At 41.4% G+C, this 21,136-nt stretch overlaps 1 protein-coding gene across 1 annotated transcript in view; it reads left to right on the plus strand.

Moving 5' to 3' along the window:
- Positions 1 to 21,136, plus strand: part of PLCB1 (phospholipase C beta 1) — a 1,154,983-nt gene that overhangs the window by 705,694 nt on the left and 428,153 nt on the right. Inside the window, exon 8 of the mRNA XM_082249959.1 lies at positions 20,681 to 20,781. Within this exon, the coding sequence (XP_082106085.1) occupies positions 20,681 to 20,781 (101 nt within the window). The remainder of the gene's footprint in view (positions 1 to 20,680; positions 20,782 to 21,136) is intronic.

The following is a 21,136-nucleotide window of genomic DNA, read 5'->3' on the forward strand; positions in this document are numbered from 1 at the left end:
GACTGGCGACCAGAACTGGACATAGAATAGGAGTTGGAGCCGGTTCATACCACTAGCGTTGTGGAAGATATGGATCTTCACACGTTATCCTCTCTGTGCGGGAATGCACTGCCTCCTGCAGGGGCATAGGGGTGCCATTAATTCTTAATTGAGCCCCACACATCTGGCAAACAAAGGTGCATTCACGGCCCCCAAAATACACAGTACCGCAATACCATGCGGTTTGGCTCGGTGAGTTTTCAAAAATTGTGCCTGCCACACTTTTCCTAATTTCCCATGTTGGGGGCTCTTTGAAATTAATGATCTGCCTAAAAACATGCGGGCACGCGCAAAAGCGCACATGCTCAGATGCACCTTTTATTGTGTGAACTGGCCCTTAATAAAAAAATAGACAAAAGAAAAAGTACATTTGGATGTTTTACCCTTTTTTAATACAATTAACAGACCATTGGAACCTTTAATATGAAAGCATTTTTTTCCATGAGTATTTTCCATGAGCACATATTTTGAGTTATTTTATTGTTTAAATGTAATTAGTTATTTTTTAAATTTATTTATTAATTAATTAATTTTAATATTTTATTTAAACTAATGTTATAGAAAAGTGCAGCCCTATAATACATAGATATATAATATGGGTAAACAATAAAATATTAAGTGTCCATATAGTGAAACAAAATTAATAAAGGGCAATTAAAAAAGAAAGTCTATAACTTCCCATTGAACAATATGACAAAAAAAAAAAAAAAAAAACAATTCTTCAACAATGTGCTTTCACTAAATACAAGGAATACCTTTAAACACCACATGTTCACCTTAAAGTAGAACTATAGGAAAAACATTTTTTTTTTTATTTTGGATAGACCGGGGGGGGGGGGGGGGGGGGTTATAACCCCTTTCAGATTTTTTTATTTTTTTTTTTGCCATCTGTGTCCAATTGCAGAAATTTCCCGGTCCAATCGCCAAACAGGAAGTGAGAGGAAATTCCTGCAAATTAGGGGGAACTCCTTGGGTCACCAAAGCTATTATCCCCATTGGGGGATTTCCCCTCTATTACTTTCTTGAGAAAACTAAAATTAGGGATTTTCTTTTAACTTTCACTTTCAATGATAATGGTAAGTAGGAAAAATAGAGAGGGTGAATATACCTAATGGGGGCACAGCATGCAATAAAAACTTGACAGGCGTCCCTCTCCACTCTATCCAACACTAAAAAGAAGTTTTGCCTTTAGTTATACTTTAAGTGCATATAAAGTACCTTACCAGAAGGTATGTGACCATGTATGAGGATATGGTCATGAAACCCTTAAAACATATAGGTGTCTGGATCCAGGAATCTTCTAGCGACTAGCCCAACTTAAGTACTCCAACCCACACAGATCGATAAAATATGGAGTGAAAAGAACTCTCATAGTGTAGTAAAACCGCACTCACATGGTTAAAAAAGCAGAGGAGCTGTCTAAACACACTGTTATTACCATCCGATCAGCCGATGTCTCAAGCCCCGTACACACGTACCGATCGTCGGCCGACGGAACGTCCTACAAATGTTCGCGGCTGGTGTGTTTGTTGTTTGTCTGTTGAAAAGTGCTCCAAACTTGCCCAGGACATTTGTCTTCCGACAGAAAATGACGTCACTACGTTCCACGCACGTTCGCCGCTACAAAAGAGGAAGTGAGTGTTTGGCCGTGACCCTTCTGGGCATCTCGCGCTGATTTCGGTAGCATTTGTTTGGTTGACGACATTTCGCTATTTTCCGAGACATCGTTCGAGAATTTATTATGGCGACCGTGAATTCGTCCGTTGCTGTCGTTAGTGTTGGAGTTTTGGCTCTGAGACGACGTACGAGCAATAGGAAGAAGAAGCGGACCTCCTGGACGAAAAATTGGTTGCTTAACCGTGATCAATTTTCTCATATGTCCTTGCTGAGGGAGCTCCAGGAAAATAATCCTGATGACTTCAGGAATTATTTGAGGATGACGGATCCCATCTTTTACCGTCTTCTTGCCCTGGTGTCCCCCTATATTCTGAAGCAGGATACTTGTATGCGGCTTGCAATTACTCCTGAGCAAAGGTTAATTGCGACGTTGAGGTATCTTGCAACAGGGAGAAGCCTGCAGGATCTGAAGTTCACCACAGGCATCTCCCCCCAAGCACTGGGAGTCATCATCCCTGAGACCTGCTCTGCCATCATCAAGGTCTTGCAGAAGGACTATATCAAGGTATGTTTGATTTTTTACATTACATGTATTACTAGTTTCACCCGAATTATGATGTTTTTGGATGTACAGCAATTGACACAGGCCATTATTTGTAAACTACCCTCTGTCCGCATGCACATAGTAGTAAAGATGTAGATTATCTTTAACCATTTGTAAAATTACCCACTAACCACCCCACCATTCTCTCCTATGTGTCCCTAAACGCATTGCCTGTTAACAGTATTTTGAATTTGGGTCATTTTATTGCTTTCCCTCAAACAATTATTCCTTGGCCAATGTTTTAGTACCTAGTTAATGATTTATCTAAAATACATCAGTCCATCCATTCCCACCTATGATTCTGTATGTTTATGTAATGATGTTAAAACCTTCACTGACCACAAGCCCTAATTGATGTATAAATGCCCAGTTTTACTTACCCATCCCCCCACCCACATGCTAAATCTCAAAGTCAGCATATACCAAAGCTCAAGTTCAGAGGTCTTCAAACTATGGCCCACCAGTTGTTCACGAACTTCAATTTCCATCATGCCTAGTCATGTCTGTGAATGTCAGAGAATTACAAGGCCTCATGGGATGTGTAGTTCTGCAACAGCTGGAGGGCCGTAGTTTGTAAATCTCAGCTCTAGCTGGTGAGTATAATGGGCCATACACACTAGAAGATTGTCAGAACAATTTATCCTTCCGATTTACCAAAACCAAATAATATGAGGTCCAACAAACACTTTCAAATCCTATGCAATCTGGTAGGCCCTTGCACTACATAGAAAAGTTAAATCTGCACGAAAAAGTCTTCAGAGAATCTTCTAGTGTGTATGGCCCTTTACAATATAAGAACAATAGGAGGTTGAAAATAAATGTATGTAGATGTTACATCCCCATATCCAAACCTTTGCCTTCCTGTTGTATATTTTTTTAGCAAGTTGCATAAGCATTTAACAGACAACTGTGTGTGTAATTAATAATGTGATGTGCTCAAGCACTAATTATTTTTTTTTTTTTTTTTTTTATTTTTTCCCCACAGTTTCCTTCAAACGCAGAGCAATGGCTGGAGATTTCTGATCAATTTCTGGAGAAGTGGAATTTTCCCAATTGTGGGGGTGCTATTGATGGGAAGCACGTCCGCATTGTCCCCCCTCCGAATTCCGGCACATTTTATTATAATTATAAAGGTTTTTTTAGTATAGTCATGCTAGCCATAGTTAATGCAAACTATGAGTTTATTTTTTTGGATATTGGCAAAAATGGCCGCAATTCGGATGGGGGAGTTATTGATCAGACGGAGTTCGCTCGTCGTCTAAAGAACGGCACTCTGAACCTGCCATCCAGGGAGCAAACTGTTGAGGGTATGAGCTTTGTGTTTATCGCAGATGAGGCTTTTGCGCTTGGGGAGCATCTCATGAAGCCCTACCCTCAGAGGAACCTCACCCCAGACCAAAGGATTTACAACTACCGGTTGTCCAGAGCTCGCAGAGTTGTGGAGAATGCCTTCGGGATAATGGCCAACCGGTTCCGGATATTCCTGACGTCCATAAACCTGGCACTGTACAAAGTGGATAATGTGGTCTTGTGTTGCTGCATTTTGCACAACTTCCTACGCAGGAATGCACAAAATTATGTCTTGCAGCAACTGGATACTGACCCTGCTATGCCAGGTACAAGTGGAGAGGCCCAACCTTCTAACCAAGTGGAGTCCATGCCGTCAATGGAAGTTGGACGGTCAGCATTGGCATCACACAGGGCCCGTCAGATCCGCCAGGAATATCTGGACTATTTCGTGGGGAGAGGAGCTGTGTCCTGGCAGCAATCACTGTCACAAACACATTAATCTTGTTAAAGATTGGACACACAAGATAAATGTCAGAGATATCTTATTTTTCAACACATTAAACAAAAATTGCAATGATTCTGTATTGTGGATTATAATCATTTGGGCACATATGCCAAACACAATTATTTGGGTTAATCATGTGTTATATATGTGTGACTTTGGAAGGGTTAATACATTCATCAGTGTGTTTCTTGACTGTAGTCTCTCACCAGCTGATCCAAAGTGATGATGGCCATGTGTTATTTTTTAGCCAGTGGTGTAAATACAAGGGCCTTCTGCACCCCACAAAATGTACACAAACCCTGTCACATTGAGAACTAGGTCACACCCAAGGTTCATCTAATGTCACCTTATATTGGTGTTCATTGTCCAGAAGTTGCCCATACTATATATTTCAGATAATACATTAGGGTATTAACAAAGTACCTACACCTGTTATGTTGTGTTCATTTATGACATCCTTCTCACTGCCCACCAATGTTAGGATATGTCAGTGTTATGTGAAACTTGATCATTGTTCATCTCAAAGTGTTATATATATATAGGTAATGGAAAGTGAACTAGAGCAACGAACAAGCAATACACTATAGATTACACTGATCTCCCTACACTGATTGCTACTGGCAATATCAATGCCATATTGAATCCTAGGACTGCTAGTACCTTGAGTGTTGAGTCACACTTATGCGATGCGGGAAGTCTGCGACTTTGCAGCCTTCCAGCATTGCATAAGGGTGACCCGCCACTTACTTTTTCCACAGGATTGTATTCCACAAGTGTTAAGCACTGTGCGATCCAATCCAGATACATCAGAAATAAAGGGTCATGTGCGACTTGTATGCGTGTTCAGTGCGAATGTAGCCATACAAAGTGTATGTCTCAATTCACACTGCACATCTGATGGCATGTAATATCGTAGCGCACTGCTCCTTTATTACATGCGATCAGATGTTCATGCGAAAATCAGCTATACAGTTTGTATGGCTCAATTCGCACTGCACTCGCACAAAAGTCGCACATGATGCATTTATTCAGCCGCATCAGGATAGGATCGCACAGTCGTTCAAACTTGTGTGCTCCGATCCTGTGTGAAATGTCAGATCGCACTGTGATATGCGTTAAAACTGGGGGTATCTTTAACATTTCATTGACACCTCCAGCAACTTGCATATGGCAGTGTCCAAAATGCTTTCATTAACATGTAAATATGTGAATAGGACAGCCATCATACATTTAGTGCTTCTTTACACAGCTTTAGACCTCGACCCCCCAACGAAAGTCTAATAAAGAATTGAACACACATTGTTGAATGTAAAAATGTTTTAGTATCAAACATTCACAGGGTTAGGGTTAGGGTTAGGGTTAGGGTTAGGGTTAGGGTTAGGGTGTTGGAAAGTGCTTTTCCCAAACTTGGGTACACTCTTTAACATCTGAGTGTCATAAAACTGGCCTAAAATATTATATAAAAATGGGAACATCCCAATACAAACTGTAAAAAATTTTAAAATAATTATTTTTAAAATTTGGCAAGCATGTCCACAAAATCACGCATCTTTCCTTGCAATGCCGTTGCAGTCTCTTTTATTTGCTCGAGGTCTGAGCAGCATTGAAGAGCCTCACGGGTCAATTTGGCCAATGTGCAAGTGTGTAATACATGATCTGGAAAATAAAATACAACGGAGTCAATGTGAATCACCTACATGAGGTCATAATATAGAAACATTTGGTGTGCAGGTAATCTTTAAATTCCTCTCGAGTTAATACCTACCCTGTTCTTATGCTCTTTTGCCCTAGGCTCTTCATCTTCCTCCTGACCTCCTCCAATGCTGTTGCTGATGATTCTGCCGGTCTCCTGAGCTTACTATATATTCATTAGGGGTGTGAACGCATGATGACGTCATTGTGAGGGCATGGTTGTAATGTATATATATTAAGATGCAGAGACCAGAGACGGGCAGAATGCACGGCAACAGCATTGGAGGAGGACAGGAGGAAGAAGAAGAGCCTAGGGCAAAAGAGCAGACAACATAAGAGCAGAAGATTGGACAGCAGAAGACTGGAGAGGAGAAGATCCAAAGAGCAGAGTGGAGAAGACCGGATGAAGATCTTTAAGAACATTTCATAAACGTCTCCTGTCGTTATTCACATACACTTCCATTTATGTGGTTAATGTGTAGGGGTACTATGTACCCCATACCCATTCACATAGTGATTGGGGTCTGGGATCTGGGGGCCACCCTTTGTTAAAGGTTGCTTCCAAAGTCCTAGGAACCCCCTGGCCGCATGACCCCCCAAAACCACCAGACAGGGTTGTGGGGATGAGGCTCTTGTCCTCCTCTACATGGGAGTAAGGTGCTTTTGGGTGTGCGGTGCAGAGGCCCCCTGGCCCAAAGCAACAAAACCCCCCCATGTTGAGGGCATGTGTCCTGCTGTGGTCCAGGGGGTGTTTGGTCCGCTTGCTCGTTCTCTTTCCTGGCCTGACAAGCTGCATGCTTGTATAAGGGTCTGGTAGGGGTTTTGGGGGTAACCCACGCTGTCTTTTTGTTGTGGGCATACCCTCAAACTCAATACCACACACAAAAGGCCTGGTTGTGAACTTGGGGGGACACCCACGGTGGGTTCTTCAATTTTTTGGTGTAGTTCCCCCTCAAAAATCTTCACAACGCAAGTGGCCCCGCAAGTCAGAGCATCCTGATCCGACTTACGGTGCGACTTCCATTCAAATAAAGAGGCTCCCATAGGGAACTAGTGTTGTAAATTGGAGGCTAAAAATAACACTGATAAAAATCATTCTGAAAAAACCTACGTGGGCACACAATTGGCTCTTGGACACTTGGTCCTGGTTCCTCCACAGTTTCTGAAGTGGCTTCCACGCTGCTTGCCAAGTTGCCAGGAGATCGGGCTTCTGACCTGGCTGGGGATGCCACATCCTGGCATGATGCAACATCTGCAATGTAAATTTGTAAGGGAATACAAGAATATAAGGTTAAACAATCATTGCAAATACACATATTTCTATGATCCCACTACACAAAAATCTGTGACTACCAACCTTCTTGTTGCTCTGGTGTCTGGTCACTTGTAGGCTCCACCAGGATTATTTCCGGCATAATGTCTTCATCTACATAATACAAAACATTGGCCATATCATAAAAGTCACAAGAGGTACATTTGTTAGGACATGGTGCCCTGCTTGATAGCTCTTTTAGTAACAAATATGAAGACATGTACATGGTTATCTACGAAAAATATGGTACATTAATGTTTGACAGTGCATAGGAACCAATTACCTTTAGTGGAATCTGTGCCACCTTCTGTGCCCATGTCCTCCTCTTCTTCCTCCACTGCAGATGGAGCTGCCAAACCTCTCCTCCTCCTTTCCCACTGTTTGGCACGGAGTTTACGTTTTTCTCCTATTTAAAGGTTTGAATAATAATCTGTGATTAATAGGAATGTTTGCTGAGAAGATTCGTGCAGGAAAGAACGTTCGTTGCAACACAATACATATATTTTTCACTATGGCTTCCTGACTTTTAATGTCATATACTAAAACATCAACAATAGATCGATCAAATCACGACATGACAACTAAAATGAGTAATCTAACTTTTTACATAGACATTATAATCTAGACATGTTAATACAACATACACCAAATTATAAAAAACATATTGCATGATTAAAAAAATAAAGAAAAAATAAAACTTACTTTTTTTCAAAATCCGATGGATTTGGGAAAGCTGATCCTGCTCACGGTGTTTGAGGTCAGACCATCGTTTCCTAATCTGATCTTTCGATCGCTCGACACCGAATTTTCTGACCAAACAGGCCACCACCTTGTCCATGATGCCATCTTTCCTGGCATTGGGCCGCTCGTAATTTGCCAACTTTCCATCGTAATCCATTTTTTCTAAAATGGAGACCATCTCCACCATTTCTGGCTTTGACATGGGTGTAGCCCTTGATTTTCGGGTGGCCCAATCACTTCGGCCTCCACTAATTGAGCTCCCAGATTGTTGAGACATGGTTCCTAATTAAACAATTATTATTCCACTGCCTCAGGTGTGAGTGTCGCATGTAGGCCTGATCTTCGGCACGTACACACCCCTGCACAAGCCCGCCACTGGAGGAGGAGTTGACGCCTGCGCTGTATTTAAAGGACGCCAGATCGTTCGGCCGACGATTCGCTAGCGGACATATCGAGAGTTGGAGCACGATCGAGCGGCGAATCACGACTTTTCCCCACAAACAAAGGTACGACTATTTTAATAGAAAGTGTGTGTTTTGGGCCCTATACAGCTTTTATTAGGAATATCTTTATTATGTGCCAAAATACATGCTATTTTAATATGTTTTGTGTTGTTTTGTGTCTTGCAGGCATATACTGTCCTGCAATATGGTGGACAATTTCACCACCCACAACTTTTTAATAAGTTTTATTGATGAGTTCAGGCAACTGCCGTGTTTGTGGCAAGTGAAGTCCGCGGATTATAAAAATCGAAAACTCCGAAAACAGGCCATGGAACATTTGGTGGCCTTCTACAAGCCCGTCTGTCCTGGGGCAAATTTTGAGTATATACGCAAAAAAATAAACAGTATTCGTACTGCCTACAGGCGGGAGTTAAAAAAAATAGAGGAGTCCACCCAGTCTGGAGCAGGGGCACGGAATGTACATGTACCACGGCTGTGGTACTATGATAACATGCGGTTCCTGGCAGACACCTTGGAATCCAGGCCGTCAATTTCTACACTGCCTTCTACTTCGGCAGAGGGCTCAGTGTCGGTAGATCCAAGCCAGGATGAGGATTTCCTGGAGGAGAGTTTTACTCAGGTATGGCATTTCACAATATATTGTCTGCTAAAATGTAATCATGTAACAAAATTATAAGCTAAACCATAATTGACCCTTTAGGTAAACGGGCATAGCAAGGGGTTGGCATGACAGGCAACCGCCAGGGGCGCAGGCCAAGGGGGGTGGGTCACAAAAACATTGGCATTGTTTTATTGTTTATTTTAACAATCCACTCAGCCTGCACACCCCAGAACCCCCAGTTTGCAGGCGGATTCATGCAGGTGTAAAACATTGAGAGCAGCTTCATGCAGGTGTAAAACATTGAGAGCTGCTTCATGCAGGTGTAAAACATTGAGAGCAGCTGAGCCAAAAGACCAGGAGACTGAGACTGCCTCTCACTGCATCCCCAGCACACCTCCGGTCTTACAAACAGTGCTGCATCCCCAGCACACCTCTGGTCCAAAGAAACACTGCTGTAGCCTCAGCATTCCTCTGGCTCAACCTTTTTTAATACAAAACTAACAGCTCCTGCAAATGATCCATCCATCCTTGCTTCCATGTCTCTGGTCTCTCACTCTGGGTCAGCAAGGCAGGTGGCTTCCTTATTCATGTTTCCCTGCACTGCTTCACCCTCAATGCCCTACATCAAGCCCTCTGCAAGTTCAGGCCCCTCTCTCTCTGCAACCCCCTCCTCTCTCTCTCACACCCCCTCTTTCTCTCCCTCTCTCTATCTCTCAACCCTCTCTTTCTTTTTCACACCTGAGACAATGATTGCCCACTAGAGAGCTCTACACTGGGCAAACAAGGGGCAAATTAGAAACTTTTAATGCCCTTTAATTTTTTTTTGGGGGGGTGGGTTACAGTTTTCCATTGATCTTGGGGGGGGGGGGGGTTGTTGCCAAATACAGCTCCTCAACAAGGGCACTGGAGACCCTAGATACGCCACTGTATGTAAAGTCTGCTATTTGTTCACAATAATATAACAAACATGACTTTTTATATACACTATAACATTCTAATCAATTGTTCATTTCATCAACAGGGAAGTGTCACTGAGGAGGAGCCAGGTTGCAGCCAGGAGCCTGGGGAGCCTGCGGAGCCTGAGGAGCCTGCGGAACTATTTCCACCACCACCTCCTCCTGCCAAACGGAGGCAAAAGAGGAAGCACGTGGATGACATCACCGACGAGTTTATCCAGGAGGCCACCATAGCCCTACGTCGGAAACCGGAGGCCAATGAGTCCTTCGGGAATATGACTGCCAAAATCCTGGATAAGGTGGACCTCAGGCAGTGTCAGTATGCCAGAAAAATTATTCTGGATGTGCTGCAAAACGCTGAAAACGGCATACTTAATGAGCACAGCCATGCATGCCAGGAGCACCCGTGCCCTCCACCTCCACCTCCACCTCCACCTCCACAACACCCACCACCTCGCCAAATGCCACATGGCCAGTGGCAATATGGCCAGCAGGATCCAAACCTGCCCTCATGGCAACCTGATTATAGCTATCACCAACTTTAATTTGTGTAACCCCCTATTATTTATTTTACCCCTGTTTGCCAGTTTCTAGTTTAATTTTGTCCAAATGGACCTTTTTTATGTTTATTATACGGAAAGTATTGATGTTTGCTTTGTTTTTTTTTTGCTGAGATCCAAAAAATAAAGAAAATTGAAAATAAAAAATGGCCTATCTGAATTTGTTAACATGTTTAATATTGTACATAACCTGAAAAATATGTTTTAGACATTAATTCATAAAAGAATAAAGGGTCATATCAATAGTTAGATCTTTGGTGTGAAAATACAAAAATAATGGTGAAGAGTTCAAATTATTTAATTCTAAAATTTGATAGAACAGATAGAATAGACAAACATTATCTTCATCATAACAGAACACATGCCTTTTTATTAGAAAAGTATGGCATTATGAGCAGCATCTTCCTTCTTCTCACATTTATCAAGATGAGCATGTGCTCCGCATTTCACCTATTTCTTGGACTTCCGCGAGCCGAAAGTTCTTTCTGAATAAAATGTTGAGTTTACTAGAGAAAATTCTTCCGGGAACTCATTTGGTTTGATCATGCGTGTTGGGATTTGTAGCTGTGTGTCGGCAGAATTGCGTACTGACAGGCGAACAATCGTCCGTTCTGGTGTCGGCATACAAATATTTTCATGTTTGCAAGAAAGACTTTTGTCCGCGGATTGTGCGCAGACATCTGTCGGAGGCACCATACTAACACGCGTACAATCGGCAGATCCTTCGTCCACCGACGTTTGTATGCCGACGATCGGTACGTGTGTACGGGCCTTCAGTCTGCAATACTGCTTTCTGTATCAGCATGCGTGCTGACCTTATATGCACTGGAACATGAACATCCTCCTGTTAGGTTTGCAGCAGAACCCCCGAACAGGGGAAAAGTTCTAACCCGAACGGCGAACCCCATTAACGTCTATGGTAACCAAACTGGAAAAATCAAAAGTGCACATTTTGAAGGCTTATATGCAGGTAATTGGCAATAAAAGGGGTATGGGGGGTCTGGGTACTGCTCTGGGGGACATGGATCCATAAAAATATTTGAAAAACAATAATTTTTTAAGGAGCAGTGATTTTATTGATGCTTAAAGTGCAACACTAAAAATATACAATTTCTCTAAATATAGTGCCTGGGGGTCCCTTAGTTTGCCTGTAATGTGGCGTGTCTGTAACATGCATAGAACATGTTGTAGCAAAAATTACATTTCTAAAGAAAAAAAAAAACGAGTCAAATCTCATTTAAAATGACTCGTGGTTGCAATTGCTGGAACCTGGCTATTGAAATATAATAAAGAAAAAATGGCGTGGGCTCCCAGACAGGTAACCCCGCCCTTTACTTATATAAGAACTGTCAAATGGCGGAGCCTGCAGTAGGCAGCCAGCCTTTACTTCAGCGGGAGCGTTTTTATTTTTTTATTCTATAGGTGCGGTGTGATTGATGATGGATTTACATCGGAGGACACTTTTTTTGTTTTTTTTCTATAATGGAATTGTCAAAAACCGTCTGCGTTTTTTTAAATTACTTTTTGACACTTTTTCGGTAAATGGGTGGGGGTACAATGTACTTGATACTCATTCACATGGGGGGGGACCTGGGGGGCCGAGGGGGTGTCCAGATTTCGATAAGCCCCCCGCCTGCAGACCCCCACAACCACCTGCCAAGGTTGTGGGGATGAGGCCATTGATCCCATCAACATGCCCCCCCCCCCCTGCCGCAAAGCACCTATCCGCTCATGTTGAGGACATGTGGCCTGGTATGGTTCAGAAAAGAGGGGATCTCTTGCTCATTCCCCCCCCCACCCCCCTTCCTGACCTGCCAGGCTGCATGCCTGGATAAGGGTCTGGTATAGATTTTGGGTGTGACCAAAAATGGGGGGGACCCACGCCATTTTATTTTTACAATTTGGCATGGGGTTTACAATAAAATTTATACCAGACCACTGCGAAAATGGTAAGCCTGAGAAACACCGATGAGCCGCGGGAGGGGGGGCGTCTCCTCCCACCACTTTGGAAACCGTTCCAGTGGCTCATGAGCAGCTCAGAATGGTTTAATGGGAAAGCCAACCACCGGCTGCAAAAAAACTATACCAAGGTGAAATCATCAGCCATAATCCCGGTAAAACCACTTGCAAACTGAAACACATATATATATATATATATATATATATATATATATATATATATATATATATATATATACAGTACATATATATATATATATATACAGTATATATATATATATATATATATATATATATATATATATATACATATATATTTATATATATATATAAAGGTTGACAGGAAATAGGTACAAAAGTAGAGTTGCTGACCATTCAGTTCTCCTTAATGCTTCCATAAATTGTATGGTAAAACCTGATTGGTCACCTCGCTTTTTGTCCTTACTTTTTTAATTTTTTTGTTTTTTAAGAATAGGCCCCAATAAAAAGTCAACGTCAACAAGGTTTCGTATTTTATTTATATTCTGTTGTATCTAGAAGCATCAATTAAAGGTGACAGATGCACCTTACAATTAACAACCAAGAATGGATTTCCCCAGTAGAATGCTTTAATTTGTTAGAAACAGCTGTTTGATTTAATTAAACAAAAACACGTGTGAAATAAAAAATAAAATAAAGTATTAATTCTGCTGGGAGATACAACTGTCACTGCCCCCACCCCAAACAGATTGCTACAATTATCACTACAAGTATATTAATAAATAGACCTTTAGGGAAGCTGCAGATGATGGATCTGGAATATGCCGACAAAATACAGTATCCGGGAAACTCCGCTTCTGTGTAAATAATAGTAGTGTACATCAGAATTTTTCCATCAGTGGTTATTAAAGGGTATGCTGGTGTATTTTGCTACATCATTATGGTTTTGTTACATTATCGTAGTGATAACTGTAGTAACTTTGCACACACATATTTTTTTAAGACTTCTTTTCACCTTCTACTTTCCTCTTGTGTTGTAAAATGTCTATTGTTTAGAAAGCTAAATAGTTCAAGCTGACTTTTAAACTGGCCATACATGGATTGAAATTTGACTGGTTCAGCAGTGAAGCCTTCTCTATTCAACAGAAGCCAGTCATTATAGCTGCTTTTATTGACCGGCCCTGCTAGAAAACAAGCTTTCGGGGCCACGGGGCCAATCAACAGAGTCCCGCTGTTAGAATGCAAGAACACAGTGGGGAGGATTTCCTCATCTATCTTGAATGTGTAAATGGGGAAATCAGTTAGACATTCAAGTTAATGAAGCAAATGAGCTAGAGCAGTGGTCTCCAAATTGGCACTTACGGGTCAGATGCAGCCCTTTGCCTTTCTTTATCTGTCCCTTGGGGCACTGTTCCCCTCACTGGCACTATTACTCCCACTGACACCAAAATCTGGGCACTATTCTTCCCCTTGACACCACAATAAGGCACTATTCTTTCTGCTAATACCAATAGCTGGGCACTATTCCTCCCATTAACACACCCAATGGGGCAATATTCCTCCCATTAGCATCAACAATGGGGCACTATTTCTCCCACTAGTACCAACAATGGGGCAGTATTCCTCCCATTAGCATCAACAATGGGGCACTATTTCTCCCACTAGTACCAACAATGGGGCAGTATTCCTCCCATTAGCATCAACAATGGGGCACTATTTCTCCCACTAGTACCAACAATGGGGCAGTATTCCTCCCATTAGCATCAACAATGGGGCACTATTCCTCCTGTTAACCACAACAATGGGGCGGTATTCCTTCCATTAGCATCAACAATGAGTCACTAATCCTCCCATTAATACCAGCATTGGACACTATTCCTCCCATTAACACCAACAATGGGGCACTATTCCTCCCACTAGCATCAACAATAGGGCACTATTTCTCCCACTGATACCAACAATGGAGCACTATTCCTCTCATTAGCATCAGCAATGGCGCACTATTCTTCCTATTAACACCACCAACGGGGCAGTATTCCTCCCATTAGCATCAACAATAGGGCACTATTCCCCCCATTAATACCAACGATGGGCACTATTCCTCCCATTAACACCAGCAATGAGGCAATATGCCCACCATTAATACCAACTATGGGCACTATTCCTTCCATTAACAGCAACAATGGAGCACTATTCCACCCATTAATACCAACAATGGGACACTATTCCTCCAGTTAACACCAATGATGGGCACTCTTCCTCTATCTATCACCAACAGTTGGACGCTATTCCTCCCATAGACACCAACAATGGGGAACTATTCCTTCCATTAACACAAACAATGGGACACTATTTCTCCCATTAACACCAACAGTAGGACACTATTCCTCCCATTTACACCAACAATGTGGCACAATTCCTCCCATTACCACCAACAATGATCACTATTCCTTCTCCTACTGAACACAGGCACTATGTATTTTTTTTTTTTTACTTCGGCTGACCACCAGGCCACCAGGCTATGTTTTACTTTATGTGATGTACAAAAGTAAGTTTTCTTTTGTTAGTGTTTAACCACTTGCCAACTGCTCACTAGAGCTGTACTGCGGCAAAGTGGTTCGTTATCGTCTGGCGACATAGACCTACGTCGGCAGACACTCCCCTTTCTCGGCGGCGAGCGCGCGTCGCCGGAGGCTCGCTCCCGCTGTATTCAGTCACAGTGGGAGTCGGGCCAGGGGAGGAGCAGCGGCGATCGCCGCTGCTCTTCCCCGATCGTCGGGGAATCGAGTGTGGAGATCCGCCCACTTGTGTAAACACAAGCGGGCGGATCTCCTAAGTGACAGGCAGGGTCAGATTGCAGGATTCAGCATAGCTGAACATGCGATCTGTCCCTGTGTCACTCAGTCACCTCCCCCCACACATGTTAGTAAGCACCAGGCATACATTAACCCCTCCCTCTCCAATAAAATTAACCCCTTCCCTGCCAGTGTCATTTTTACAGTAACAGTGCATATATATAGCACTGATTACTGCAGTAATGTCACTGGTACCCCCAAAAGTGTCAAAAATGTCAGTCAAGGGTCCGATCTGTCCGCTGCAATTTCGCAGTCCCGCAAAAAAAAAAACGCAGATCGCCGCCATTACTCGTTAAATCTTTCCCTTGGTTAGTAAACGCAATAACTTTTGCGCAAACCAATCAAAATACGCTTATTGTGATTTTTTTTCCCAAACATAGGTAGCAGAAAACACATTGGCCAAAAATTTAAAAATATTTTGATTTTTACATTTTTTTGGGGGGAATTTCATATAAAAAAATGTGAAAAATATTGTTATTTTTTCAAAATGTACGCTCTTTTTTTTGTTTATAGCGCAAAAAGTAAAAATCGCAAAGGTGATCAAAAACCACCAAAAGAAAGCTCTGTTTGTGGGAAAAAAAGGACGTAAATTTTGTTTGTGTACGGCGTCGCACGACCGCGCAATTGTCAGTTAAAGTCGCACAGTGCCGAATCACAAAAAGTGGCCTGGACGTAAGACAGCAAAATCCTCCGGTGGTAAAGTGGTTAAATCTACTTCAAAGTTGAACTAATCTCTAACATTACTTTTGTTAAAGTTTAGTTCTACTACAAAGTAACTAAATGTTTTTTTTTTAACGGGAGTGGGACCACATTTGTAAAAATTACATTGAGGAAAATTGGAATTTCTTATTAGCAATGCAGGAACGGACCTATCATCCAGCTGTTACCTAGTAACAGCCCTCTGAATTTTATTAGAAAAAGAAGACTCTACCTAACTGAGCGGCTGAAGATCTGGGTTTGCAAATTTTGACCTTAGAATGATAAAACTTTCAATCTATTTGATTTTAATAATGTTGAAGCCTCCAAAAAGTTCACAGTCTAGATTGAAAGATTCTTATAACTTTAAGTTCGAGTTATTTTACATTATGAGCTCAAGTTTTAAATTAAATAATAGATATTTCATCAAGTGCCCACGGTAGTCATACTGATTTTCCCATTCAGACCTAAGTCCAGCCAAAACGTATTGGATACAGAGGGAAAGGATTAGTACAGGGGTTGTCAACCTCGGTACCTCAGTGTGCTAAAACTTCAATTCCCATCATGCCTCTGCCTTTAAGATTTATGCCTGAGGTTTGCAGCCCTGTGTTTTGTTGCTTAACAAATACACACAAAACTTGCAAAATTGTGTATAGGAAAGCGCTCTTGGCTCAGTGCCAAAAAAAGGTACATGAGAAACTTTGGTGATTTTGTCACACATAGGACAACCCATTCAAGTGAATGGGCTGCCCTATGCTGTCGCACTACAAAGGTCCCATAAAACGCAGTAAAATATTTGCGTCACACAGGTATGAATGTTGCCTAAAACTAATTTGTAATGCTGTCCTTATTGGATCTGCTTTGATTCTTTGATCAGCTGATAATCATTAACGTGAAACTGAGCTCAGAAAAATAACGATTGCTATATGGTGGGAAAACATTTGTAATAATAATGATAAATAAACCGGACCCTGTAAAATGTACCCTTTATTTGGAATTGTTCCTGAAAAATAGTAGATCATTTCCAGGTATTTGTGTCTATCAGCAGTATGCCATTAAAAAACAATTGAGCGTCGGGGCTGCCGACATATAGATAAGAGCATAACTATTATCACTCTGTCAGTTTTGTGTGATTCTGTAAGGAACCCACAGCACCACTATAATGACTTGAGGAAGCACAGTTAACTATGTACATGTGTACATTAATACCAGTTGTCCTAGGCCAGGGACCTCAAAACATACCAATCAAAGGGCCAGTCCCTAAGACTTTAGGAGGGCCAGACTGTGGCCAGTGGGAGTAGAAAATACTTCAGTGCCAGTGGCAGTAAACAATGGCGCATCATTGGTATCAGTGGGGGGAATAGTGCCCCATCATTGGTTTTAGTTGGAGGAATAGTGCCCCATCATTGGTTTTAGTTGGAGAAGTAGTGCCCCATCATTGGTTTTAATGGGAAGAATAGTGCCCCATCATTGGTTTTAGTTGAAGGAATAGTACTCCATTATTGGTTTTAGTTGGAGAAATAGTGCCCCATCATTGGTTTTAATGGGAGGAATAGTGCTCCATCACTGGTTTTAGTGGAAGGAATAGTACTCCATCATTGGTTTTAGTTGGAGGAATAGTGCCCCATCATTGGGTTTAGTGGGAGGAATAGTGCCCTATCATTGGTTTAAGTGGAAGGAATAGTGCCCCATCATTGGTTTTAGTGGGAGGAATAGTGCCCCATCATTGTATTTAATGGGAAGAATAATGCTTCATAATTGGTTTTAATGGGAGAAATAGTGTCCCATCATGGGTTTTAGTGGGAAGAATAGTCGTCCATCATTGGTTTTAGTGGGATCAACAGTGGCCCATCACTGGTTTTAGTGGGAAGAATAGTGCTCCATAGTCAGTTTTAGTGGAAGAAATAGTGTCCCGTCATTGGTTTTAGTGGGAGGAATAGTGCCCCATCATTGGTTTAACCGTAAGAAACAGTTCCTGTCATTGGTTTTAGTGGAAGAAATAGTTCCTATCGTTGGTTTTAGTGGAAGGAATAATGCCCCATCATTGGTTTTAGCAGAAGAAATACAATTGCCCATTGTTGGTATCAGTGGAAACAATAGTAGGGACGAATTTTGCCCCAAGGGCCAGATAAACAGTGTATCATTTTTTTCTGGTAAATACATTGTTTGGATGTGTGTTGAAAATTGTATAGAAAAAAACTCAAAAAATGCATTGAAGACAAAAATTCAACAAAGATAAAAAAACACATTAAATGTTTTTTTAAACATTCTTTTGTCCTATGATGTGCATAGGTTCCAACATAGGTGTGACATAGCACCATAACCCAGCATCCAGAGAAAATTTTAGATACCGAAATATCTAAGGTATTTAAAGTGTAAAACTTTTATTTAGTTTTGATTAGAGTGTGGAGAGGTCAGAACTTCAGTCAATCTTTTATTCTTGTCTATGTTCTACTGTGTCTCTCTTTGTCCTGGTGACCTTTGTTACTGAGACAGAAGGTAATAAGAAATCCAAAATGTTAATGTTGTCACCATAAAAGTAGGCGGTAGCAGATTTTCCAGAGACACATGTTCCAATCACAGCTGTCTATTATAGATAAATTCCCCTTATGTTGGAGATATATTCTTTAATTTTCTGTTAAGTGAATGGAAATTTCCCAAATTGAATAAACCTCCCAAATGAAAAAAAATAAAATAAAAAAAACTGACAGGGGTTTTAGCCATTCTAAATTCCATCCAAAAAAAAAAAGAAGAAATGTTTGGTCTATAAACACAGTTTAACCACTTTACCACCGGACGATTTTGCTGTCTTACGTCCAGGCCACTTTTTGCGATGCGGCACTGTGCGAATTTAACTGACAATTGCGCGGTCATGCAACGCCGTACCCAAACGAAATTTACATCCTTTTTTCCCACAAACAGAGCTTTCTTTTGGTGGTATTTGATCACCTCTGCGCTTTTTATTTTTTTCGATATTAATAAAAAAATGCGAAAATTTTGAAAAAATAACAATATTTTTCTACTTTGACAGTTAAAAAATATCCAATATATTCAATTTTTGTCATATATTTAGGCCAAAATGTATTTAGCTACATGTCTTTGACAAAAAAATTGTCAATGAGCATATTTTTAAACGCTTTAAGACCGGAAGATTTTACCCCCTTCCTGACCAGGCCATATTTTGCGATTCGGCACTGCGTTAATTTAACGGACAATTGCGCTGTCGTGCAAAGCTGTACCCAAATAAAATTTATGTCCTTTTTTCCCCCACAAATATAGCTTTCTTTTGGTGGTATTTGATCACCTGTGCGATTTTTACTTTTTGCTCTATATACAAAAAAGAGCGACAATTTTGAAAAAATAACAATATTTTTCACATTTTTTTATATGAAATCCCCCCCCCCCCCCAAAAAAAATGTAAAAATATAACTACTACTAACTACGGGAAATTTATGTAATTTTTATTGTTTTTTTTTTAACTAGAAATGGCGGCGATCTGCGATTTTTTTTTTTTGCGGGACTGCGACATTGCAGCAGACAGATCGGACCCTTGACTGACATTTTTGACACTTTTGGGGGTACCAGTGACATTACTACAGTAATCAGTGCTATAAATATGCACTGTTACTGTAAAAATGACACTGGCAGGGAAGGGGTTAATTTTTATTGGTGATCAAGGGGTTAATTGTATGCCTGGTGCTTACTGACGTGTGTGGGGGGAGGGGACTGTGTGACATAGGGACAGATCGCAGGTTCAGCTATGTTGAACCCTGCAATCTGACCCTGCCTGTCCCTTAGGAGATCCGCCCGCTCTGTTTACACAAGCGGGCGAATCTCCAGACTCGATTCCCCGACGATCGGGGAAGAGCGGCGGTGATGACCGCCGCTCCTCCCCTGGCCCGACTCCCGCTGTAACTGAACACAGCGGGAGCGAGCCTCCGGCGACGCGCACGCCGCCCACAAGGGGAGGGGTCCAGCGACGTAGGTCTACGTCGCTGGACGGAATCGAGCCACTTTGCCGCAGTAGCACCCATGTGAGCGGTCGACAAGTGGTTAAAAGCAATCTGGAGTAATTTTAAAATGAAAAAATATATCCAATATGAATGAATGGGAAACATCTGTAATCCTATGTGTCCAAGGGTTTTCACCAGAGCGAATTATGAGGTTGGTATAGAAAAGCGTATCAGAAAAATGTATTGTTTGCTGTAGAAACCAATTGGCTTCCTGTGGCCCAGGTCTGAACATGAAACAAAGATTCTGATTGGTTGGCACAGCTTCATTTTCTTATTCACTTGTCATACACAGATCTATTGTGAAGGTGACTAACTTGGATGGGGGGGGGGGGGGGGTCATCCTTTTACCCGACTAGAACACCATTTTAACTTTTTTAAGCATCCAGTTATCACAAGGGAAATGTATAAATAAGAAACTTCCTTCCAACTTTCTTGTCCATCAAGGGGCACGGGAAGTCGTTCACTTTCATTTTTTTGCTGGAGTCCAATCCTCCTATAGTCAGCAGTAACAGACAAAGGTAAGTAACTTGTCTGTTCATCAAGACTCCAGGAAAATTGATTTTGTTATGAGTCCAAAAATCAGAATTTTTTTCTCGTCCATTGAGGGACGAAATGTGAATGACCTCCATTGTCTCTCAATAAACTCAAAGAAAAGATTTTACGGTACAAACATCCTAATTTTTTGGGTCTGCTAATATACATTCACTGGATCAGCATAAAGCATATTTAGGAAATCGCGTTCCATATGTTGAAACTAAATGGATTTAAATTCTAATTTCCTTCTATTTTCTTCACAGAGTGAGTCAGTTCCTCAAGATGACTTCACGCCAGATGTTTACCATGCCTTCGTAAACAATATATGTCCTCGACCTGAGATAGACAACATATTTGCAGAATTGTAAGAAATCTTTACTATAGAATTTATATATTTATAGATGTGTGTCTATACAGTCTTAATAAAAAAAAAAGAACCCAGGAAGAACCAGCCAACCCACATGAAGGCAATGCAGGCCACAAGAACCTCAGAATTATAGAAAGCCACTGCAACACTAGCGCATAACACAGCCATATCAAAATGGCCTACCAACTAGCTTAAAGGGAAGTTCACCCCATTTTAGTAACTTTAGTTGTATGTAACCTCCTTTAAATCTACTTTTACCAATGGAAACTTTTATTTTTTTTGCTAGTAAATACCTTATTTTTTTCTTTATTCATCCTCTCCTCACTTCCGGGTCCGGCCGCCGATCGGCGAT

This window comes from Pelophylax lessonae (genome assembly GCF_965119305.1).
Source record: "Pelophylax lessonae genome assembly, chromosome: 3".
Taxonomy (NCBI): domain Eukaryota; kingdom Metazoa; phylum Chordata; class Amphibia; order Anura; family Ranidae; genus Pelophylax; species Pelophylax lessonae.